The sequence below is a fragment of the Octopus bimaculoides genome, chromosome 19, assembly GCF_046866305.1.
Source record: "Octopus bimaculoides isolate indiv1 chromosome 19, ASM4686630v1, whole genome shotgun sequence".
Taxonomy (NCBI): domain Eukaryota; kingdom Metazoa; phylum Mollusca; class Cephalopoda; order Octopoda; family Octopodidae; genus Octopus; species Octopus bimaculoides.
This window is the reverse complement of record NC_142946.1, coordinates 52,704,832-52,732,082: the sequence shown is the minus strand read 5'-3', so window position 1 is coordinate 52,732,082 and position 27,251 is coordinate 52,704,832. Positions and strand designations below refer to the sequence as shown.

Below are 27,251 nucleotides of genomic sequence, written 5' to 3'. Positions count from 1 at the left end.
TACATGTATATGTGCGTGTCTGCTTGTTTTTATGAACTTTACAGATAGTTTTGTATTGTCCAGTCTTCTTTCAATTTCCTTTGTTGTTTAATACACACACACACACACACATACACTTATATCGCAGTTAGAACCGTCGGGTCCCTAAGATAATCTGTGTGCTATGAAAGAGCCCTAGTGCAATACTTTACCAGGGGTCCCATAATACTGCTAAGATGGTTCTGGTCGTAGTTGAGTAATAAGATGTAGGTTTCTGTCCCGCCTGCAAACACGCTAGCAGGAGGAAAACTTATTAATTTTGTTACCCTGCACTATGCTTCAATAAATACAATATCTATCTTTTACCTTTTACTTGTTTCAGTCATTAGACTGCGGTCATGCTGGGACACAGCCTTGAAGTACCTTTTGTTGAATGATTCGACCCCAGTACTTTATTTTCAGCCTCCTTTAAATATGTCAGATGGCAATGCTTTTCAAAAAAAAAAAAAATTTTGTAGACCAAACTAGCAGACCGAATCCAATGTAAAAGAATTTCTAAAATAAAAATCGAAATACTATCTGTTTATTTACTCTTATAACTGTAGACTTAAGATATGGTAACAGAGAACTGTCTTTTCTTACCACATGTCGCTCCCCCTCCTCCCAACTACACACGATAATAAAGAAATCGATTTAATGATTCTAGATATTGCCTAAACTGTATCTTAGAATCTTATATTTGCCAACTAATTTTTTTTTTTTCGAAAACATCTTTCATCTTTTGTTGTATATGTTTGGCAAAAGATCTATTTTGAAATATATATTAATGTATCTTAGTAAAAACAAGTAAATTTATACCTAAATCATGGATATTTTAATAATTGGAAACAACAATTTTCACGTATTTGATTTTAATTGAAACATGTTACTCAAATCAAAGTGAATATAATCAGTTCAGAAAATTTAACAGCTAATTCAGATCAGCCGTTGGACTGCAGTCATACTGGGGCATCACCGGCTGGAGGTGTTTGGTCGACCTAATCAACCCCAGAATTTATATTTAAACCTGGTACTTTATTGGTCTTTTAGTCGAACTGCTAGTTAATGTGGGCATGAGCACCAATACTTGTTGTCAAGCGAGGAGAAACGCGCGTGGGGCGATCTTTCGCTGTTTCCTTCTAGCAAATTCACTCACAATATAATAACCGGTCCAAGGTTATATATTAGAAGACCGAGATACCAGCGGTAGAAGGGAACCTGAATCCACGAGGTTGCGAAACGAACTTCTTAAGCAAACTACCAGGACCAGGCGAAGAAGACTGATGTGATTGAGAATCTGTATATCATAAAATATGAACCGTAAATTACATTCAAGATTTACTAATTACTAAAGAATATTTTCTGTTCATCACTTTATATTTTGAAAATGTTTAACATGTTTGCTTGGTTCTTGAAAACTTTGGGAGGAATAAAAGAAAACTGTGAACTTTAGAAAACAAAATGTCAAGCTAGAAAGGGAGTCTCTATGTGGTCGAAACAGCAGCCAAATCTTCCTCTTATCACATCCTTATATCCTCCTATCGTCGTAAAAAGAAAAGAGAAAAAAAAAAAAAAGAAACCAGGTCACATTCGACAGTGTAAGATATACATAAAATGAAAGGATGGTCCTAGCTGGAACTGCAGTATGGTTAAACACCAAACTAATGGAACGTTGTTGATCTTTACATCCTATACTATCACATAAATCAACATTGGCTATTATAGGGCCTATAAACTTTTCTTTTCTGCTTGAATTAATGGCTTTATTTATTTCAGCTTTTCCAATGGTTCTCAACCACACACACACACACACATGCGGTCGATGTGAAATCCATCACCAGGTGGTGTATGACGAGAATAGGGAGAGTATAAGAGACTGGAAAATGCCTCAACAGAGGATGGCCATGGGCTTGGAAAATAGGTAAATGATGACGATGGTGATGATCATGTTGATTATGTCTGTTGAAACTACCGATGAAGACGATAGTGATGAGGAATAGAATTCATCGTTGATGTTCAACCTCCATCAAGTTGGCCTTGATTAAACAGATCTATGACCAAAGGCAGTCCAACTATGAACATCCCGACTTTATTTCGGGTAATATATACCTTGCACAACACTATCAATGTTTTCTTTTCAAAAACGGTAAAGTATGAAGTAAAGAGAGGTTTTGGCTGTTGTTTCTAGCGTTCGAGTAACCACCTAGAGACTTCCTCATTGGCTTGTTGTTAATCGTAATGGTTGTAGTAATGTTGGCTAAAAATGATTATTATGTTATTGATAGGGGAAATCATGATAATGAGGGCGTTGTTGTTTAGCCCTGATCAAGCAAGAGGTATAATCGAAGACGTCCCAGCTTCTACCTGCGACCACAGTTGCCCATTAGACCACCCCTTTTAAGACGGCAGTATAAAATTTGATAGAGATTTGGTTGTTATTTCCAGCTGGTCGACGGGACATGTAGAGACTTCTTCGCTATCGCAGTCATAATTAGTAAAGGCGCGTGGCTTAGTGGCTAGGGTATTCGGCTTACGATCATAAAGATTTGTGTTCGAGTTCTGGCGGCGCATTGTGTCCTTGACTAAGACACTTTATTTCACGTTGCTCCAATAGGTTCAACTGGCAGAAATGAGTAGTACCTGTGTTTCAAAAGGGCCAGCCTTGTCATATTCTTTATCACGCTGAATCTCCCTGAGGACTACGTTAAGGGTACGCATGTCTGTGACGTGCTCAACCACTTGCATGTTAATTTCACTTGCAAGCTTTTCCATTGATCGGATCGGCTGGAACCCTCATCGTCGTAACCAACGGAGTGCCATTTAGATTCATGTCAACCTGGTCCAGCATATAATAAATTTGAGTCAGATACCCCAGCCGTGACTATCCGCCTTTTTTTTTATCCAATTTACTATTCATTTTTAAAGATAACTAGCTGCTATTTAATAGTGTTTCTATTTTATGGTGGTAGCCATAATGGAGATGGATAGGCTCTTTAAAATGACAACGGCTATGTAATTAATGACAACTATAAGCCAATGAAAGAGACATGTGGTCGCTTGTTAGGTAGAAACAGCAGTCAAAGAAAACATTGGATAAGGATGTGTCTGAAAAAGAAGAAAAAAAAAAGAAGCAGGTTAGCCATTGCAAGAATACTTTTGATCATGGATCTGTCGGTTCGATCGGGGTTGACTTGTGGCTAAACAACTTCGTCAGTATTTCTAAAATTCGCGCTATTTTGTATCTTGCGTTCAGTTTTAAATTATCAACATCTCACATAGGCATGGCTGTGTGGTTAACAAGCTCTCTTGACAACCACGCGGTTTCAGGTTCAGTCCCATCGCGTGGCACTTTTGAGTAAGTGTTTAGTTGACCAATAAATACTTTGTAAGCGAAATTTGACAAGCGAAAACTATACAGAAGGCCTAGACTTTGTTTCCTCATAACTTTCTTTTAAAAAATACTTATTTTTTTATGAACTTTTCCAGAGATACCTTTCAGGTGATGTAGATTACAATTGTGTCAGGGTAGGACTGAAAAAAAAAATTGAGGGCTTATTCTTTTAAGCCTAGTACTTATTCCATCGGGTTATCTTTTGCCGTACCGCTAAGTTATGCGGAACGTAAACACACCAACACTGGTTGCCATACGCTGGTGGGAGACAAATACAGATACAAGGATACACACACACATATATATGACGAGATTCTATCAGTTTCCGTCTACCAAAACTACTCACAAGGCTTTGGTCGTCTCGAGGGTATAGTAGAAGACACCTGCCCAAGATGCCACGCAGTGGGACTGAACCTGGAAACGTCTGGTTGGGGAGCAAGCTTCTAACCACACAGCCACGCCTGAGCGGAGGTAAAGAATACGCACACCACCCGTTTTCGGCGTAACCCTCATAAATGTAACCCTAACTCTAACACTAAACGCCGAAATCGGGTGGTGTGCGTATTCTTTACCTTCGCCTAAGCTTGAACGTAGACGACTATCTATTTATCGGTCTGTCTATGCATCTATCTATCTCTCAGCCCTGTGTGGCCAATAAAGAAAGTTATCTATCTATCTATCGATCTATCGATATATCTGTCTATCTATCTCAACAATTTACTTTGCTTTATTTGAATCATTTTTTGTTTTACTAAATCTAACATGAAGTTAAAGGTATGATGTTACTGGAGTACAGGCAAGATTATGGAATGTTTAACCTAGATATAAAATAGAGATAACACTAACTTTTTCTAATTGTTATTGACCTATATCTAAACTAAGAGTGAGAGAGATGGAGAGGGAGAACGAATAAGAGGGGGATGGGGTAGGGGAAATCTGCATTGTTGCTCCAACTAGAGAACGTCAGTATAATATAATATAATATGATTTAATATAATACAATACAGTACAATATAATAATAATAAATATGTAGTTGGATGTGTATCTTTCACTTCTTTTAGTCATTAGACTGTGGCCATGCTGAAGCACCGCCTTGGTGTTGGTGTACACACACACACATATATCCATGCACACACATACACATGCATGCAGGCAGTGAGAGAATGTATTGTATAAGCACAAAAAGTACTTGTATTCACTGTAAGTGCGATGAGAGTAACGTCTGTTAAACATATATGTATGTATGTATATATATATATGTATGTGTGAAGGCTATTGGCTCAGTGGTTAGAGTGTTGAGCTTATGATCGTGAGGTTGTGAGTTCGATTCCCAGACCTGGTTGCATGTTGTATTCTTGACCAAGACACTTTATTTCGCATCGCTCCACTTTCACAAGAACACAATGTATTTGCCCGATCCAGGAATCAGAACCACAAACTTACAATCATGAGTCCAAAATTTTAACTCGTAAGTTACGTGCTTCCATTTTTACCTAGATGGCATCTCTTAATTATTTGATATCCAAGCAATTTCTATTTTCCTATGCCAACCAAATTTACGATCTTACACATTTATTTAGTAATTAATACATTGCTACTTCACAGTAACTATGGTAAAGGTTATTGTTTTCAGAGGAGGTCGGAATAATTACAAACTGTATTCAAAGTTGTCTCCCATATTTACTTGGAAAATGCAGATAATATTAGTCATTCTCTAATATCGTTTTTCTCTCATCTCATAATTATCTTTAGTTAGCATTTTAATGCTCTCTTACATTAAATATGCCAACACAAATTTACATATTGCTATTGTACAGCACTTATGAGAATTCAAACTGCATGTGTTGTGTATGTTGGATCATAAATGTGTTTCAGCTTTATTATAGCTCTCTCTGTATATTTTCCAGGTAATTATTCTACGAATTCTCCTGGTTCAACAAATGAAACACCTTGATTATAGTGAGTATTCACTGTTGAAATTGGAATATATTTTACTTTATGGTGTTATATTTTTTTGAACATTTTGTTTTTGTTTTTGTTTTCAGTTGCTTCCTGCTTTCAAAATTTTGCTGACGAGGATATCGATTAGAATTTTAATTTCTGTGATGCCTTAACATTTTTCTAAAAGTGTTTCAAATTGAATCAATTTTAGCAAGCAATTTCAAAGCACTTATTAACAAATGTTAGTTTGTTTTTAATGTTGAAATAAAGATTACATTTTTTCATAGTCTACATGATTAATTTATGCGAGGCTTAGTTCTACCAATTTTGTCTGATCCATGCGAGCTTGGAAAAGTGGATGTTAATATATATATATATATATATATATATATATATATATATATATATATATATATATATATATTTCCCTCTTTGCCACAAGTTTGTAGCTCCTCCTCCTTCTCATCAAATTTCTTAATTAGGCTGCCCCTAAATCTCTCACCATATGAAGGGTCCTTAAGCTTCCAATATGAAGGGTTCTTAAGCTTGTACCGCTGCCGTAGTCTCCTTTAGAGAGACTTAGAAATATTAATAACTCTCTCTCTCTCTCTCTCTCTCTCTCTCTCTCTCTCTCTATATATATATATATATATATATATATATATATATATATATATATATATATATATATATAGTCCAGGTGTGGCTGCATGATGAGAGGCTTGCTTCCCAACCTCATGGTTCCGGGTTCAGTCCCACTGCATAGCACCTTGGGCAAATGTCTTCAATTATAGCCTTAAACTGACCAAAGCCTTATGACTGGATTTGGTAGACGGAAACTGAAAGAAGCCTGTCATATATATGTATATATATTTATGTGTATGTGTTTTTGTGTCTTTGTTTGTCCCTCACCACCACTTGACAATTGGTGTTGGTGTGTTTACATTCTTGTGACTTAGCAGTTTGTAAAAAGAGACTGATAGAATAAATATCAGGCTTTAAAGAAAAGTCCTGGGATTAATATATTTTTCTAAAAACCCTTCAAGGCAGTGTTCCAGCATGTCCGCAGTCAACTGACTGAAACAAGTAAAAGATAAAGCATAAAAGATATAAATATATATGTACACACACACACACACGTACATATATACAAACATACATACGTTTATAGATACTACAAATTATCTAGTCATGTGCTTTGAAAAAGTTGATAGCTGTCACCATTCTTTCATTGTTATTAAATGTCTAAATTTTCTCATTGCAGGAAATATGAACATAATGAACTACCATAAACCATAAGTAAAACTGAATGTACTCAGAAATTGACTCCCTGACATCTCAGAAATGATCCACCAAATTTCTTCATAATGTAACAGCTGGCAGCCATTGAGAAAAGACTGTATGCATAATAAATTTCTCCTAAACACTTGCCTGTTTGTTCAATAATCTTTTTTTTTATTATTATTATTTCACTCTTGATATTCTAAATGTTTCTGCAATGTTCTTCATCATCACCATTATTGTTGTTTTAATAACCACTTTTCCATGCTAGCATGGATCAGAGAGAGACTATTGAGGCAGATATTCTACAGTTCAGCCAGATGCCTTTCCTGTCACCAACCTTTACCTCTTTACAAGCAGCATAATATTTTCCCATAGCCAGACATGCTTTTGCAGAATATTAGAAATGAATGACATGCATTTACAACCGGGGTTGCCAAAGGGATCCAAGGGAGCCCCTAGGAGTTGGCAAGGAATAACAGGTGGTTGATGATAGCCAAGGGGTCGAATGGGGAGTCAGTGTGCGAAAGACCAGCTCACCCAGATGAACTGCTTGAAATATTTAGTCAGTGCTATGCTCATCCCTCACAATGATGTTAATTTCAATAAAAGATATTCCAGAAATATGATGCGTTTTTCACATTTTCTAACCGTGCAAACAATTTCAGTACAAAGTAATAAATATTAAAATAGTAAAAATGACTACACATGTTTCATAACCATATTTTCAAATAGAAAATAAAATAAAAATCAAATTGATTCAAAATAAATTGATCGAAAATCAATTCTATTTTCGATCAATTTATTTTGAATCGATTTTATTTTTATTTTATTTTCTATGTTAATATTTATTACTTAGTACTTTTTTGATTTTTATTATAGGTCTTTTTAGTGTATTTACTAATTAAATTTTTCTATATGTGATTGTGAATTTTCATGGATGAATTAAATAATTGTGGTTTTTTTCTCTAAATTATATATATATGTGTGTGTGTGTGTGTGTATAAATACACACATACAAACCAATTGCATATATACATGTATATCATCAGCATCACCATTTTAACTTCATTTTTTTCATGCTCGTATGAATTAGCTGGAATTTGGTGACACAGATTTTTCTCCAGTTGGATGCCTTTCCTCTTGCCAATCCTCACCTGTGTCCCAGTGATATAATTATCTCCCCCCCCCCCCCCCAGTTTATTGAGTAACAAAGAGAACAGCCTGGACACAATGAAGTGAAATGAACAACATCAGCTTAATGAGTTTTCGTTTATAAAGATTGTGTGACATGTCAAGAAGCATGAACATACAGTCACAGTTGACTGAAAGCGAACAATACTACTTGTATTGACAGTGAAGATGTTTGCTAATGGTCAGTATACACACATAGATGAGAGAAAATTGGAAATCACCCATGCAAAACACATGCATATGTACAGACACATACATATATAAATATGCATATATTAAGTCTGATCAATAAGTATCCGGACAGTTGCTATAGTAACGAAGCTAAAGCACACAGTGTGAAGCTGCTTGGCACAGATTGACCGTCAACTCTGTTGTGTATGTGCACTAAATTTTAACATTCTAGCTCACTTCCACTGTTTACAGCAGTGCTTGGAAGGAAGGTGAGTAGTGTGTGATCGGCACATTGACCATGACAGAAAAAGTCGTCATGGCAATACCTGCTGAGAGGCCTATGCAAAGTTGCAGAAAGTGTATGGAGAGGAGTGTATAAGCTGCACACAACCACTTGTATATACAAGTATCAGGCTTCACACAAAAAAATAATAAGTACTGGTGTTGATTCATTCAGCAAAAAAGAAACTCTTTAAGGTGGTGCCCCAGCATGGCCACAGTCTAATGACTGAAAAAAGTAAAAAGATAAAGATAAACCGATAGTGATGGTAGCGGTGGTGCTGGTGGTGGTAGTAATAGTATTGGTGCTAATAGTAGTAGTAAGAAGCAACTTCCTGGATATATTGATAATGAAGACTATTCCAGGCAACTCATTAAAGAATTGTCTCCCAATTGACTGGAACTATATATTATAGCAAAGAACCCAAACTGGTTGTATAATTCTTTTTTTGTTAGATGTTTTATCAGTGTCTTTCAATTAATACAGCATCACTTTGAAGTCACTCACTTCAAAGTTATACAATATTACAGTATTTAAATGGATTATACATATATATATATATATATATATATATATATATATATATATATATATATATATATATATATATATATATATATTTATATATAAGGAAAAAAGAATATGTGTATATATATATATATATATATATATATATATATATATATATTATATATGTAAATATATATATATTTTGAATGCGGAAGAGCTGTGAAAATAGCCAAGAAAATTGGACAATGGTACAGAGAACTCAGCCAGTATCTGAAAGGTAGTGGGTTCAATTCTCTGTGGCCACCTGCTGAGAAACCTTCTCCATCTTCTAGGGGTGTTTACCCAATTTTCTAGGCTGTTTTTACCCAATTTTCTATCTTGCATTCAAAATTTACTTTATTTTCCATAAAATACCAACCCACTCAATGCTTCTATGTTTCTATAAATATATATATATATATATATATATATATTGGGTCATCCCATAAATAATGTGGTTATTTCAATTACATGAACTAAAAATCGGAGAGGGACAGGATAAACTACCTGCATCAACTTGCTAGAAAAGCAGGTAATAATTTTACCTTGTACTTCTTCTTAGTGCAAGTTTTGAAGAGTGAGGTTTGATTTTAACAGTTATTTTTCAAAGCTATAATGGAAATGACAAAGGAGTATATTCAGCATATTTTGCTTTATGAGTTCAATAAAGGCAACAACACAACGGAAAGTGCAAGGAATATTAATGCAGGATATGGGGATTGGTCAATAAGCACAAGCCAGTGTCAGTGGTGGTTCCAGAAATTCTGAGCTGGAAACTACAGCCTAGAAAATGAGCCTCATTCTGGAAGATCTGTAGAGCTCAATGAGGATATCCTGCAAACCCTGGTGGAACAAAATCCTATCGTAACTGTTGAGGAACTAACATGTGAAAACCAATGTCGTGAGAAACATGCTCTATTTCTCCCTCAGAAAGAACCATTTCACAAACATTCAAATGGGTGACCTTCGTCAAAATAGAACAAAATTCACATCTTTTATACACTCTAACACTATTATAAACACGAGAAAAAAATACAGGAGCTGGGGAGAATTTATTTTAACTAATCCAGCCAATCATTCCATTCTCAAATTACTTCTCATGAATATCAAAAAAAAAAAACCTTCTCGAAGCATAGTGACAGGGACTTGACATCATACTGCATGTGGTCATTTTATGGTTCTTGACGCCGTTTATTCAAAACTGCTGTTATTCGTTATTCCTTTCAACCAACTGGTTTTATAGAAGACTAGGTTGTAAAACCTATTTTTATGTGTGGATTTGTAATTTTGATCAAGGCATGCATGATTTAGTAAGCATGTATGCATGTGTGTATCTGTTCATACATATGTACGTATGCATCTGCATGCACTGAGGGAAAGAAGAGTTGGAAGAGAGAGAGAGAGAGAGAAAGAGAGATGTCTATCCATTTATTGATTAGGGTGTTTTTGCCATCTGATTGCTTTGAACTGCATTAACAATGACCTGTCACAATTGACAGATATACAGAGATCATTTATGGTGCTCAGCTTTGTTCTAGCAGAAAGCTGCTTATAGGCCTCTCAACACCTGGTGGCGGTAGTGGTGGTGGTGTTGGTGATGGTGGTGGTGGTGGTAGTGGTAGCGGCGACAGTCGTCACATTGATGTTCATGAAGATAATAGTGGCAGTCTGATAAAAGTAGAGATAGTGATGATTATGAGGTAGGGGCAGTAGTGTGGTGGTGGTGGTGGTGGTTGTTATTATTGCTGGTATTTGTGTTGTTGTTCAGCCCCAGGTCAGTTCCCATATAAGAGGTCCATTATCAAAGGCATTTCAGCTATGATTAACCCATCTTTTGTTTTCTTGTTTTTCTTTTTTTTTTTTCTCTTGGAATACACACCTAGGATCACTTAATTCAGTGTCGTTCTTCCGAAAACAGCAAAGTATGATTCGAAGGAGATTTAGCTGCTATTTCTAGCGGGCTGAGTGACCATATAGAGGCTTGCATAGCTATGATAGTGATGCTATGAAAGGAGAAGAGTTGGTAGTTATGAATTAGAGCAGTAGTAGTGTTGGTGGTGGCGGCGGTGGTGGTGGTGGTGGTGGTGGTGGTGGTGGTGGTGGTGGTTGTCTTCTTGCAAGTGATGAGGAAGAAGGTGACAATGATAACGAGGAAATTGATAATATTAAGGATGATGGTTATGGTTATAACAATGATCTTGATCATGATGATGATGATGATGATGATAATGATGCCAGTCACCACCGTGATAATGGTGTTGGTAGTGGCTGTAGATGATATGGCAATGATGATGATTGTCATCGAGAAGACTAGGATGGTGATATTGTCAAGCTTGGTGAGAGATACATAGACAGACAGGCAGACTGATAGACAAACAAATAGATGGGTAAGTTGCTAACTAGATGAGCACACACACACACATATATATATATATAGATAGAGAGAGAGAGAGATAGCCAACTAGCTAGCTAGGTAGATAGATAGATAGATAGATGGGCAGGTGGGTAGGTAAGTATCGTCTTAATGAGATAGCTAGCTACCTAGCTAGCTAAGTAGGTAGGTAGGTAGGTATCCTCCTAATGAGATAGCTAGCTACCTAGCTAACTAGCTAGCTAAGTAGGTAGGTAGGTAGGTAGGTAGGTAAATAGATAAATAGATAGACAGGTAAAGGCATAGATGAGCAGGTAAATACAAAGAATGAAGTTGATAACGAATAAAAAGATAAAAAATAGAAGAGAATGGAAAGGCAGGAAAGAAGGAAGGAAAAAATAATGAAAAATAAAAAAAAATATGCAAAGGACCAAAATAAAGACAAACAGATTGAAAAAGACAAATATTCCAACAGAATTAAGAGAAGGAAAGAAATTATGAGGAAACACACAAGAATATAATGAAAGAAGGAAGAGGATAATATTGATGAAAGAAGAAAAGGCAAGAGAGACAAAAGTGATTGACTGATTGAGTGATATATAGACAGATAGAGAAATAGACAGACAGATAGATAGGGAGAGAGGGGGGGTGACGGAGACAGACTGACAAATGGATAGATAGATAGATAGATAGATAGATAGGTAGGTAGATAGATAGAGAGGTAGGTAGATAGATAGATAGAGAGGCAGGGGAGAAAGAGAGAGATTGAAAGAGTGGAAAAGAAAGAGAAATAAAGAGTTAGAGAGAGAGAGAGAGACAGACAGACAGAGCAAAAATAGAGAGAAAACAAAGTTGGAAACTACAATTCAATGAAACTAAATAAGAATGAGGAAAACAGAAAATGAGAAAGAGAAGAAGGAAGACAGAAAAGAGTAAAAGAGTAAGAGGAGGAAAGCGAACTGGTGGTGGCGGTGGTGGGGAGAGTTGGAGGAAGAAAATGATATAGAAAGAAGAGGGGGTAGATGAGGAGTGGGGAGAGGAAAAATGTAAAGGAGAGAACAAAGAAGGACAAGAGGAGTGGAAATGTGAGGTGAATGGGGGGGGGGAGAAATAAAAAGGAAGAGAGAAGTTGGAAATGGGAGAGAAAATGAGAAGAGAAGACATAGGCAAAGAAAGAAACAAACAAACAAAGAAACAGTGGTGCTCAGTTTGTAAGAGAAGATATAGAGAAGAAAGAAGAGGAAGGGAAGGAGTAAAAAGCGATGCCTTGTACTAGACTAGATGCAGTATATTATAAACGAAGTTGGCTTGTCAGTAGAAAAGTTGTCTTTTTTCCATGGTTATTGATTAAAATCGATAACCAATTCCTGACTTTTGGCACTTGCTGTAGAATGGATGTTGTTGACTAACAACTTAGCACAGTTTCAAATAACTTCATTTTCTTTGCTGCTGCTCCTCCTCCTCCATCTTCAGCATCATCATCATCTTTTCATCTTCTTCTGTTGGCACATCATCTCATTGACTTCCCAATTTCTCCCTTTCACTCATTCACATTTCCCTCTCTTCAGGATTCTCTCCTTTTCTCTCTCTCTCTCCATAGCCATCCATTTTGCTATCCATCCATTTTGCTTGCTAGCTTGATAGTTACTTAGCTATTCTTTTCTCTCTCTCTCTCCTCTCATGTATATCCATCCATTTGCTGCCTATCCTCTTCTTCTCTCTCTCTCACACACACACACACTCTTTCTTTCTCTCTTCTCGTATCCATCCATCCATCCACCCATCCATCCGTTTGCTGCCTAATTATCCCTCTCTTTCTCTGTCTTTCCTTCACTCTTCCTTTCACCTCTTCTTCAAAATCTCTTACATTACACTCTCATTCTTTCTCTCATTCTCTCTCTTTCTCTCTCTCTCTCTATCTTTCTAATTCTCATACTGTTAGTCCACCTGACATCTTTTGGCTTTTCCCTTTTGTTTTTGCTTGTCTATTTCTTTTCTCTCTCTGTTCCTTCCTCTTTTTGTTTCTACTATCTTCCTCCTTGCTGTCTATCTGTTGCTTATCTACCTGTCTATCTCACTCTCCATCTCTTTTCCTTCTTCTTCTCTCTCTCTCTCTTTCATCCTCTTGCTTTGTCTCTCTTTCCTCCCCTCCCTCTGTCTCAACTATCTATCAGTCTCCCCCCCTTCCCTCTCAATTTCTTACCACCTGTTTCGCTTGCTTTCTCTACACCTGATCTCTATATCTGTTTCATGTCTCAACTTTCTGGTTCACTTCAAAATACTGATTCCATTTGCTGCCTATCCTCTTCTTCTCTCTCTCTCTCTCTCTCACACACACACACACACTTTCTTTCTCTCTTCTCGTATCCATCCATCCATCCACCCATCCATCCGTTTGCTGCCTAATTATCCCTCTCTTTCTCTGTCTTTCCTTCACTCTTCCTTTCACCTCTTCTTCAAAATCTCTTACATTACACTCTCATTCTTTCTCTCATTCTCTCTCTCTTTCTCTCTCTCTCTCTCTCTCTCTCTGATGTGTGGCATCTTCTACTATAGTCCCAGGCTAACCAAAGCCTTGTGAGTGAATTTGGTAGATGGAAACTGTATGAAAGCCTATGGTGTATATGTGTCTTTCTGCTTGTCTCCACCACCACCACCACCGCCACCACCGCCACCACCACCACCACCATCACCACCACCACCACCACCACCACCACCACTATCACTGCCAGCAACAACAACAACTTGAAAATGAAGGGCACATTTAATGATGTAATCTTGGATATGCTAACCCTAAGAACAAAACAGAATGATCATGGAAAGTCTTTGACCAAAAGCCTTCACGAAAAGGTCTGATCTTGAGCTAAACAACAACAGTAACAGCAGCGGCAGCAGCAGCAACAACAACAACAGTGGCTTTACTACTTGGCTTTGCTAGAATCAATAAAAATTTTCATGATATTCAAAAACATTTGTAATTTAGCTAGTTTCAGGAAATTTATCAATGTTATGAAATAATTATACTAAATTAATTTACATTATAGATTATTTAATTCATCTAAGTTAAATTTAGATTATAGATTATAGATTATCAGTCAAATAAAATGTTTGTTATGTACACTAAATCAGATTGGTTGTTTAATGGTAAGTCCCTTTCCTCCTGACAGATATTGTTATTCTGTCTGTGCTGAGCATCTGCAGATTACAAGCATAACTCACACTGCTCTCTCTCTCTCTCTCTCTCTCTCTCTCTCTCTCTTTATATACAACCACATGGCTCCAGGTTCAGTCCCATTGCACAAGTGTCTTCCGTTATAGCCCCAGGCCAACCAAATCTTGGATTTGGGAGATGGAAACTGAAAGAAGTCAGTCATATATATGTATATGTAAATATTTATGTGTGTGTGTTTTTCCCCTCCACCATGGCTTGACAACCAATGCTGGTGTGTTTATGTCACCCGCAACTTAGTGGTTTGGCAAAGAGACTGATAGAATCAGTACTAGGTTTACAAAGAATAAGTCCTGTGGTTGATTTCTTCAACTAAAAATCTACTTGAGGTGGTGCTCCAGTATGGCTGCAGACTGGAACTTATGAAGATTTGCCTTCTGCTGCAAATCAAGAGATAGTGCTACTTCTCGTAGTTCACAAAGCCATCCAATCAGGTTTTTCCTTTGATAGCCATCGTATGTTCATTTGCTTTGTAATTCATGTTAGCAAATGAAACACATGTAATGGTGAATGACTAACACCAAAAAATTTCCAATTTCCTGTTTGTTATATATGTGTGAGTGTGTGTGCGCGCACGCGCGTGTGCATGTGTGTGTGTGAGTGTGCATGTGTGTGCACGTGCATGTGCGTGTGTGTGTGAGTGTGTGTATCTTTGCATTTGTGTTTGTCTCCCACCACAGCTTGACAACTGGGGTTGGTGTGTTTACGTCCCTGTAACTTAACGGTTCAGCAAAAGAGAACAATACAATGAGTACCAGACTTAAAAAATAACTAAGTCCCAGGGTTGATTCATTCATCTAAACTATACTTCAAAGTGATGCCCCAGCATGGATGTAATCTAATGACTGAAACAAGTAAAACAAAAACAAAAAAATAATAATAATAATAAAAAAATATTTTACCTTCCATCAGCAATTTTTGTAAAATGTTCATTATATATTGTTTTATCACAATTTGATTTTTTTCCTTTTGGTTTCCCCCATCCCCTGCCTCTTCCATTTCATTTACAAACCCGATATTATTGATCTAATAATTCTCTGGAGAGGTCTATTTAAAGAATAAAACACAGCAGTATTGGAACATTAGAATTCAAAGACAATAAGCTTTCTCTTGTGCAAATTGGTTATCCTACATTTTGGTTTACCCTCAGATTCTATGCTTGTGGCATAGTAATATTTCATTTATATTTGCCAATGTTTGTTTTTTTTATTTCAATTTTATTTATTTATATATTTACTTGTTGTTTTCTTCCTGATGATTAGGTTGTTGTTTTCTTTTTTCTTTTTCTGGAACCGTGTTCTTGTTACTTTGAGACCACACAGCTCCGAGCATGAAAGATACTGGAAAAACATTCCAGTTCTATTAAATTTTGTATCATCCAGACCCATTGTCAACACCATCATCATTGTAGTTGTCTTTGTGGTTACCATCGCCATGGTTGTTGTCATCATCATCATCATCATTGATGTAATTATCATTGTCATTGTCGTCATCATCATCATCATCAACAGCCTAGTTATCAATGTGAACATTGTCATCATTCTCATTATCAATAATCACCTTTATTCTTATTAATTAATCACCTCAGTGAATAACTACTACTGCTACAACAACTACTATTACCACCACCATCACTGCCACCACCACCACTACTACCACAACCACTAACACCACCACCAATACCACTACCAACACCACTACCATCACTACTGTTGTTACTGCTGCAACTACTATTACAAGTACCACCATCACTACCACCACTACTACTACTACTACTACTACTACTACCACCACCACCACCATTGTGACCATGCAACTTCCACTACTACTACTACCTTCACCACCACCAAAACCACCACCACCACCACCACCACCACCACCACCACCACCACCATGTCAACTCAATTGCTGTTACTACTACTACTACTGCGGCTGCTGCTGCTACTGTTTATGATTTTGTAAGGATCCTAGAACACTGGAGCTAGTCAACTTCAAACATAACAAGCAAAGACCAAAACTAATACAACACCAACAACAACAACGAAAGAATTTCATAAAACAGCAATAGCTATGACAACAATAACCAGAGCAGGAAATTCCAGAGACCTCTTCTGCATAGAAAACAAATAGCTATGTCAGTGAAGACATGTTTAATGTGGTGAACAATAATATTTTAATTAATTCAAATTATATGCTTAGTGAAGAGAAGAAAAAGAAGCCCATTAGCATAATTATATTGTGCAGCAATGTATATTATATTAAAGGGTTAGTTTTTACATTTACGCAATGAAAAAATAGCCCTTGGCTTATCTTCAATTTATCAAACTCAGAATTAATGGACATGCCATTCCATTTAATAGTCCATTAAATCATCATATTTTACCAGAGGTAAAAATGGGTTTGTTTAGGGCCACCACCTCTCCCTTGAAAAACACCTAGTTACAGAAGCATCACTGACAGTTCCAAACCAACAAAACCTGGGAGAGGAATGCCTTTTCTAAGAGAAAATCTCAGAGTTGAGAACAGTGGAAAAAAGCTGTCAGCAGCCTATAGGTACTCCACAGAATTGCACTTAGAAAGTTCTCATCCTAGGCACAAGTCCAGGCATGGTCGTTTGTGGAATACCAGTGGTTGCCCGCGCATATCAGCCTCCCCTTTCCCCATGCCACCAATGGAAAGGCAAACACTGATACAACTTGGCACCAGTGACGTCACAACTCATTCCTACAGATGAGTGAACTGGAGCAACATGAAATAAAGTGTCTTGCTCAAGAACACAACACACAGCCTGGTCTGGGAATCGAACTCACAATCCCATGATCATAAGCTCGACACTCTAACCAATGAGCCATGCACCTTCACACACACACATGTATACACTGTATTACAATAAGAGCTACTAATAGATTTTTTGCCGTTAAGACATGTGGTCAGGCAGGTTTTTATAATATGCTGTGTGTCTCTAAGCAATCTTCGGGCTCTGAGCAAATGGTTTGTTCTCTTTGGAAACCAAGATGCTGATACATGAGAAACCATGAGTCAAACTGAATCAGGGAGCACACGATTACTAAGCAAACTTCTTAATAACAAAGTCATGTCTGCAACTAATGTAATTACATATTTTTCTATATTTAATAAAATATTCTGCACTGGGACTCTGTTGGTTACAACGGTGAGCATTCTGGTTCATCCAATCAATGGAACAGCCCGCTCGTGAAATTAATATGCAAGTGGCTGAGTACTCTGTGGATGCATACCCTTAATAGAGTTCTCAGGGAGATTCAGCATGACACAGAATGTGACAAGGCTGGCCCCTTTGAATTACTGGTACAATCCATTTTTGCCAGCTGAGTAGACTGGAGCAACATGAAATAAAGCATCTTGCTCAAGGACACAATGTGCTGCTGGGAATTGAACTCATGGCCTTACAACTATGAGCTGAATACCCTAAGCTCTGCGCCATGTGCCTTCACTAAAATATTCTGTTATACGGCCTCATTAGATTATATTTAATTCAACGTGACCTTCAAATATATATAGGTCTCCTGTCTCTTCTATATGTTGTGCTGCTCAGTTCTACCTATAATTCTCATCTTTATGATCTGTTCTCAATACAACAAACTCTCTTTCTCACACATAATCACCTCTACGTGCATTCCATTTCCTTATTGTTCCTTTTTATTCTGTCTTTTCATGGCCAACAGCCTCCCAAATTAGGAATGATTTCTGTACATAATCAATATTCTGTTTCATTTCAATTTCCTCTTTCATACAAACACAATTTACAATTACGACTTTTTCTTTCTTTTTCCTGTTTCAAGAATCTACACACATATCCAGTCTTTCTACAACATTACTCCTTACACCGTTCTCTGACACTAAATGTTCCATTTCATACCAAACTTACTTATAGTATCACATCTGTATCTTTAGTTGCAAGAAGCATATTTGTCTTCTTTGAATATTTCTCTCTTCTTCATCTCTATTCTATTATTGTTACTGATCTCATTCTATAAACTGAATTTTTTCTTTTAAAATCTTTTTTCTGTTATTTTATTCCCCAGCTTTCTTCCAGTTCTTTCATGTTTTCTATCACCATCACAGCTTTAACAACCATTTTTCACAATAAAAAATATCTTTTAGTTATCATTAATACTTTTTATCTTCCTTTTTTTTCTTCACATTTGTCCTTTTGCATTCTTTCTCGACATTTTTATTTCATATATCTTCTCACACCAACATTTTCTCTCTAGTCTTGTCCTTTTCATTCTTCCTTTCTTTATAAATTGTAATATTCCTTTCTCAATCACATTTTTCTGGACATTTTGTTTTATCACATATGCATATGTATCTCTCTATTTCTCTCTCTCTACATGCACACACACACACATACATACACATATGTATATATGCATATACATATATACACATATATATATATATACATATGTGTGTGCGTGTATATATATATATATATATATATATACTTACACACACACACACACGCACATATATATATATATACATGTGTATATATATGTGTGTGTGTATATCTATCTATCTAAATGTGTGTATGTGTGTGTGTGTGTGTATGGTCAGCAAAAACAATATAAAATATATTAAAATTATGCAAAGTGTATGCATTTTCCTTTTATTTCTTATATACATTTTTTTGTATTACAACTCACCACATGCAGATAATCGAAATTCCTCCCTTTCTGTTTTTACTTATATATATATGTATATATATATATATATATATATATATACATCTATATACATATATATATATATACATTTATATACATATATATATATATATACATTTATATACATACATATATATCATCATCATCATCATCATCGTTTAACGTCCGCTTTCCATGCTAGCATGGGTTGGACGATTTGACTGAGGACTGGTGAAACCGGATGGCAACACCAGGCTCCAGTCTGATTTGGCAGAGTTTCTACAGCTGGATGCCCTTCCTAACACCAACCACTCAGAGAGTGTAGTGGGTGCTTTTACGTGTCACCCGCACATATATATATACATTTATATACATATATATATATACATATATATATATATATATACATTTATATACATATATATATATACATATATATATATATATATATATATATATATATATATATACACACATTTATATATACATACATTTATATATACATACATTTATATATACATACATTTATATATACATACATTTATATATACATACATTTATATATATATATATATATATATATATATATAAATATATATATACACACACACATATGTTATAACACATGTCTTATCATTAGTTATTTTAACGGCTGCCTGAAATGAATTTAGAAACTTCTCTCAACAAAAACCTCTGAGCATGAATTGATACTTAAATAGTGGCGGAAGCTGACAGGCCAATGTTATTGTTCTTTTCATGATTGGTCAGAAAAGCAGAGGCTAATCAATCGACAATGAGAGATCACACATTCGACATAGGTAGCACATAGTTACATCAGACCATTAAAATCAAAAGTCAACATGAAATCTGTGAAAGATAGGGGAGGTACAGGAGAGGAGAATGAAAGAGAGGGAGAGAGTGAGGAAGAGAGAGAGAGAGAGAGAAAGAGAGGAGGAGAAAATGAAAAAGAGAAAATTAAAGACAAATATAACAAAAGAATGTGATTGGTAAAGTGTAGAGAACGTTGCTATCGTGACACCGAAATAAAAATATAGACAATAATTTCAATTCAGACATGGAACAGATAAATTACGACATTCCTTTTAGTACTAAATTCTAATGGTGAAAATGCTATTTCCATTGCCAAGTTCCTTCAAGGTTTTCATCTCGTTACAACAGCACCCAGAAATAAGCAGAAATTATTAAGATAGTTTTATTGCTATCAAACAGCAGGCAGTACCACTTTCTTAGTTCTATATCTACTGAACATTTGTGATGTGTGCAGTCAACAGGTTGGTTCTTTGAATATTTGAAATTATCCAAAATATAATTTATCTAATAATAATAATTATTATAATAACAATAATAATAATAATAATAATAATAATAATAATAATAGAACGACATATTAGCATAAGTGTGAGAAGCCAGATCTGGTTTGATCATAAAATGGGTAGAATATTTTGGTAAGAATTAACCACTCTAAACATTAAGGTGTTAATGTACTAAAAACTATTTTTATAGAATATGTGCTGCTGAAATTGGGGTGTATCTAATATGTTTGTGCATCATAAGAAACCCATTTAAAGAAACGCAAACTGTGCCATTTATAAGACATGTGAATTGTCTTTGCCAAAGCAGATAAAATGCCATACCATTGCAAAAATGCATTTTCCTATCACTGTGACATCGGAAAAGAAACTGAAACAGACCATTTATTGTTTTTACCAATTTATGCAGATTTGAAACTGTACTTAGTTACATGTAATAGAGAAATATGTTAAAAGATAGTTTTCCCCCAAAACTTAAATATGATTCAATACACACAGCAAAAATACATGGAAGTGCATAAACATACTTGATTAAGTATCAGCTCAAAAGAAACTCTATTTGGGTTACAATGTTTACTTTGAATTATAGATTCATGCAATTCTTTGATTCATGCAGATCTTTGATCTGATTGCTTCCCTATTGGTACGATTGAATCACAAACCAAAAACAGTTACGGAAAATATTTTATCAAATGATTTGTGAGAATATGGAAATTTTTCTGAAAATAGTTTTAACACTAGTGAAATTGTCTTTGGAGTAATGGAGAAAAAGCTTGAGAGAAGGTGATTGGTGGGGAAAAGAACCAGAGGAAGAGTGTGAAAGAGAGAGCGAGTAAGAAGGTAAGAGAATGAATGAGAAAGCATGAGTGAGAGAGAGAGAGAGAGAAAATAATTGGTTCTTTCCCCAAAACAAGTGAAATTACAGCTTTGATCTATCTGTTGTTTAAAAAGGAAAAATATTTGTATACATATATGTGCATGTCTGTTTATATATACATAGTCCGTTTGTGGCAATATCTCAAGCTGTTCAGAATTGTCTTATTTAGTAATTAACGTAATATAAATTAATTTTAGCAACAATCCTTGTTCTTCCAAATTTCAAGCACAGCTTTTTATGTCCAATCCCCAATTGATGTAAGCCATTCTTCCCTGTATTTTAAATTAAGGAACCATCTTCAGTTGTACAAAAATTAGCCTCCGTGCTATTTCACTACATCTATGCTTCCATAATTGTAACTTTAAAGCGGGTTTTGATTAAAAGAAAAGAAAAATATAAAGACAAACAAAGAAAGAAAGAGAGCGAGAAAAGGAAAAGAGAGAATATTTGTTGGAAGCAACATTCTTAAATTAATTTTTCCATTAGATGAGAATTGATAAATTCAGTTTACAAACACGTCAATTTGATTCTCATATTAGCTGATGTGAACAGTCTGGAAGTATTTTTCTTGGCTGGCTTTTAAGATTTTTAACTGCCTCAGAATTCTGTAGTCCATTTATTACCAATGTTTAAATAAATCCTTAAAGCGAAACAAGCCAAATTTTCTATCTTTCCATTTCATTAATTTATTGAATGGTTGCAGTTAAAAATGAGCTTCATGTTGCTAACCGATTGCAAACTATATTAAACTGACGTCAAAAGGCAGTATTCATTGGGAAATTGCTTTCAAAAGAAGCTTTCAATCCATCAGTTTACTTGTATTTTACTTCATATTCCTATTGATACAACTTGCTCATTCTGTTAAAAATACATGAAGAGATTTGAAGGAATGTTAATTCTCTCAGAATTCTTTTGATCTTTCCAGTAACCATCTTCCTTTTCCCACCACTACTGATCTTTCTGTTTTTTTTTTTTTAATTCTAATATTATGGTTCAATTGAATAAATTTCAGTTTGTTCTACATCAATATCTGTCTAGAGAAACTTCTAAATTACCTCATAACTTTAACAAAACCAACATTCCCTCTTATTTATCATTTTGGATGTAAATACAGGAAAGCAAGTTTTGTTATTGTGCAGCTGTTGTTTAATAGATTTAGGCACGAGCCACCTACGGCAAGCAAAGTTGTAAACTTACATTATTGCTGGAATCAAATGATGTTGATTAATTTTTCACTGAAATAATATGAAAATATTGAGAACAATATTCTACTATCCAGGTTAGGAGCCTCTCTGTGGTTTCTTGATTTGTAAACAAAGCAGCCAAACTTACCTCAAATTGTATCCTGGTGGTTGTAGTCAATCTTTCAATTGAACTGAAGAAACTATCTTTCCATTCCATCCATCTTTTTTCTCTGCCCACTGTTCTTGTGAGGGTCCTTGGAGTAGAGTTCTCAATCACCACCTCCACAGGATTCTATCAGAAGCAACTGTTATTACACTTTCCAGCTGGGTTTCCAAGAATGATCAAGACTATGAATATTATCCAACCATAACGTTCTTGGATTATCCCCAGATCTGCTGCCAGTTGGCTTGGCTTGATCAGTCCACCTTGTGTTTCTTTCCTGTGACATTCTAATCGCAAGTACCAAAGTTGTGGCCTCTCAATGCAGAGAAATAGTGGCTCAAACAGGAGAGACCCCCTGACCTCCAAGCTATGCCCCTTACTGAGTAACATTACTTCAGAAATCCCCTGGAGTACCCCATACCAACTGGCTGTATTTGCAATTGTACTTTTTTGATCATTCCCCAACATTTATAGGTGAGGATAGCACGAAAACCAAATTGAAAATGGCAAGCTTATAGGCGTGTGTGGTAAGTAGCTTGCTTACCAACCACATAGTTCCGGGTTCAGTCCCACTGCGTGGCACCTTGGGCAAGTGTCTTCTACTATAGCCTAAGGCCGACCAAAGCCTTGTGAGTGGATTTGGTAGATGGAAACTGAAAGAAGCTCATCGTATATATGTATGTATATGCATGTTTGTCCCCCCCAGCATCGTTTGACAACCAATGCTGGTGTGTTTATGTCCCTGTAACTTAGCGGTTCGGCAAAAGAGACCGATAGAATAAGTACTAGGCTTACAAAGAATAAGTCCTGGGGTCAATTTGCTCGACTAAAAGGCAGTGCTCCAGCATGGCCGCAGTCACTTGACTGAAACAAGTAAAAAAGTAAAGAGAGTACAGGCACAAGACCTGGAATTTTGTGGGAGGGGCCCAGTTAAGTTCATTGATCTCAGTGCTCAACTGATAATTAATTATTGTATTGACCCCCAAAAGGATGAAAAGCAAAGTTGACCTTGCTAGTATTTGCACTCAGAATGTAAAGAGCCAAATGAAATGCTGCCAAGGATTTTGTCCAACATGCATATGATTCTACCAACTCACCACCTTAATGTTTCGAGAGAAAGGTTGAAAAGAGTGAGCTGGCAGAGTTCTTAGCATGCCAGACAAAATGCTTATTAGTATTTCATCCGTTTTTACTTTCAGAGTTCAAATTCCACCAAAGTTGACTTCGTCTTTCATCCTTTCAAGAGTTGATAAAATAAGTACCAGTTGAGCACTGGAGTCAATATAACCAACAATCCCACTGCTCCGAAATTGCTGGCCTTGTACCAAAATTTGAAACCAATATTTTGAGAGAATGTTGATAATAATTTGCCTTAGACACAAAGCCAGGAATTTTGCTGATAGGAATAGATTAATTATATCATCCTCAGTCCTTGACTGTTATTCTGTATTATGAACCTCAGAAGCACGAAAACGTAGCTGAACTCAATGAGAAGAAGAAGGCGGAGGAGGAGGATCAACAGGCAGCAGAAAAAGCTAAGAATTCGTTCAGGTGATGCACATCGTTACAGTTCACCACACGCTGGCTACTTCAAAGAGATTTTCTCAAGAAAAACATCAACTCTGTTCTTTGCGTTGTCATAAGGGTATTGATTTATGGCAGACGATGATGAAGTCAGTGTTTAGTCATGAAGGAGGTGTCGGCGGCAGTAATGACAATGTTGTCATTCGTCGTCATTGTGGCGGCGGCGGTAAGCAACAATGTCGTAGTCGCCGCGAAAAACAGGATCAATAAGTTAATAGGGAAAGGCAGGAAAATTGTTATGGCAAGTGATTTTTCTTTAGTAAAGCTAAAATAAGTCCAGTGCAGTTAAATATAGCACACTGCTATAGTTTTGGTAGTCTAACATATTCTTTTGGCTGCGTATTTAACTTTTTCCTATACCCCCTCATTTATACAATAAATATTTAGCTCTCAGAGGAGATCGAGTTTGCACTGATGTACACCCACCAGCCACCACTTGAAATCGGTTGAGATTTTGAGTAGGTCGAATGTAGTAGAAGGATGTAAATATGAATATACTTCCTTGGCATGTATGTTTTCTTGCTATTCTTTTACCTCGTTTTCTAATCAGTCGGAAGAGGAAGGGCTGTCCCTGTGACCTTTCTATAGAGCTTCCCAGACTTGGTGGGAGTGAAAGAACGAAAGAAACAATGAGTCACGGGTGTATACTTATATACATGCATACGGACAGGCATACAAACGTACGCACGTGTGTGTACGTACGCACCTACACACACACGTCGATAATTAAGACTTCCGGTATTTCTTCGAGCTCTTTACGTTCTGAGTTCAAATCCTACTGAGGTCAGCTTTGCCTTTCATTTCTCCAGAGTCGAAATTACTGGCCTTGTACCTGAATATAAGTATGGTTATGTGCTAACACCGGTTGTTGAGTAGTGAGGCAGGGACCAACACAAAGACACACACACACGTTTATAAAGTTTCCATCTACTAAAGTGGAGCCACATGGCTTAGTGGTTAGGGTGTGGGATTCATGATCGTAAGATTGTGGTTTCAATTCCTGGACCAGCACACGTGTTTTTGAGCAAAACACTTCATTTCATGTTGCTCCAGTTCACTCATCTGGTAAAATTGAGTAAACTTGCTATGGACTGGCATCTCATCCAGCAGGTAAATATACACACCATGGAAACTGGCCCTATGAGTTTATATGACTTAGGAAGGAGTTTTATCGTTTTTTTATCCACCTACCAAATTCACTCAAGGCATTGGTGGGCCTGAGGCTATAGTAGAAGATAATTGCCCAAAGTGCCATGACGGCTGAACTAAACCTAAAACGATTGCAAAATGAGCTTCATAACCACACAGGCATATCATTATCATTGTTTAATGTCTGTTTTCCATGCTGGCATGGGTTGGATGGTTTGACCGGAGCTGTCCAGACTCCAGTTGTCTTTTGTGGCATGGTTTCTACAGCTGGATGCCCTTCCTAATACCAAACACATTACAGAATGTGCCGGGTGTCTTATGTCGCAGCAGCACCTGTAAAGGACAAGCCTGTATTTATGGATGACAGCAATTTTGCTTAGCTTCATGCATATTCTCAAGTACAGCAAATTGCCACAACTCCTGGTCCCTTGTCATTTCCTCAGTGAGGCCCAGTGTTCAAAGATCCTTTCTCACTGCTTCATTCTACGTCTTCCTGGATCTACCGCTTCCACAATTAGAGCTCGGCACTTCTTTATGCAGCTGTCCTCATCCATATGCATCACATGACCAAACCAGCAGTCTTCTCTCCTGCCTCTTATACCCAATTTTCCTCTTAAATCATTTGCACTATCTTTCATACACTTACATTACCCACCCATTGAAGCATGCTAGCTTCAGTTTTTTTAAGCATTCGCAATTCCATGTATATATATATATACTTTTATTCTTGTATTTGCTTCAGTCATTTGACCGTAACCATGCTGGAGCACCACCTTTAGTCAAAGAAATCGACCATGGGACTTACTTCTTTGTAAGCCTAATACTTATTCTATTGGTTTCTTTTCCCAAACCACTAAGTTACGGGGATGTAAACACACCAACATCGTTTGTCAAGCGATGGTAGAGAGGACAAACATATATATATATATACACACACATACAATGGGCTTCTTTCAGTTTCCATTTACCAAGTCCACTCACAAGGTTTTGGTCGACCTGAGGCTATATAGTAGAAGACATTTGCCTAAGACAGTGGGACTGAAACTGGAAGCAAGCTTCTTACCACACAGCCACACCTGCGCCTACATATATATATATATCATCATCATCGTTGTCATTAAGCATCTGCTTTCCATTCTGACATGGATTAGACAGTTTGACTGGAACTGGTAAGCTGCACAAGGTTCCAGTCTGATTTGACTTGGTTTCTACAGCTGGATGCCAACCACTCCAGGAGTGTAATGGGTGTTGTTTACATGAGACTGGCAACAACCATTACTACGATTTCTCTTGGCTTGACAAGTCTTCTCAAGCACTGCATATTTTCTCTCTACATCACATAAGCGTTTCCTGTATATATTTTGTCTCTTACGACAGAATACCCAGTATATGGAAATGTGGATCAACACATTGATCCATTACCAGGATATCTCAGAAAGAATCTACTTTTGCTTACTTCGATTCATCATTAAAATAATTGTCTTGCCTTGATTTTGTTTCATTCTTTCCTTCAATTTATACCTGCTGACTCGGAAGCAGGCTACAGATCCCTGCTTCTCTCCCTACTGGATGGTGGCTAACACAACTCCAGCCCCGTTGTGAACTTGGATGCTAGTAGCCTATCAATTGGGGCACTCAGACCCATACCCATTGGGTTAAATCACCGGTGACCGAAACTCTTCCTATTCTATATATGTATAAAACCCACATGACGAAACCAGCACAGTCTTCTCTCCTGCACACATCTGATGCCTTGATTCAACAGCACTATGTACAAACTCTATACTTGCAATGACCAATTTTAAATACTATTGGAATCTTATATGTATACCATTCTGCCTAAATAATG

General features: G+C 36.5%; 1 protein-coding gene and 1 long non-coding RNA gene across 9 annotated transcripts in view; one reads left to right on the top strand and one right to left on the bottom strand.

Annotated features, from left to right (window-relative positions):
* Window positions 1-24,974, bottom strand: part of LOC106878180 (uncharacterized) — a 103,116-nt gene extending 78,142 nt beyond the window's left edge. For all 7 annotated transcript variants that reach the window (XR_016237452.1, XM_052974735.2, XM_052974743.2 and 4 more), the window contains exon 1: window positions 22,655-24,974. Coding sequence is in view for 6 of the 7 variants with exons in the window: in XM_052974735.2 (XP_052830695.1) it covers window positions 22,655-22,723 (69 nt within the window). In the remaining variant the exon portion in view is untranslated. The remainder of the gene's footprint in view (window positions 1-22,654) is intronic.
* LOC106878179 (uncharacterized) lies at window positions 786-6,780 on the top strand. Of its 2 annotated transcripts, none has more exons than XR_001410473.3 (3): window positions 786-2,164; window positions 5,318-5,369; window positions 6,616-6,780. It is a non-coding gene; the product is annotated as an uncharacterized LOC106878179 (long non-coding RNA). The 2 variants fall into 2 exon arrangements; XR_001410472.3 differs by having other exon boundaries at window positions 788-2,116.
* Window positions 24,975-27,251: the final 2,277 nt, after the last annotated feature.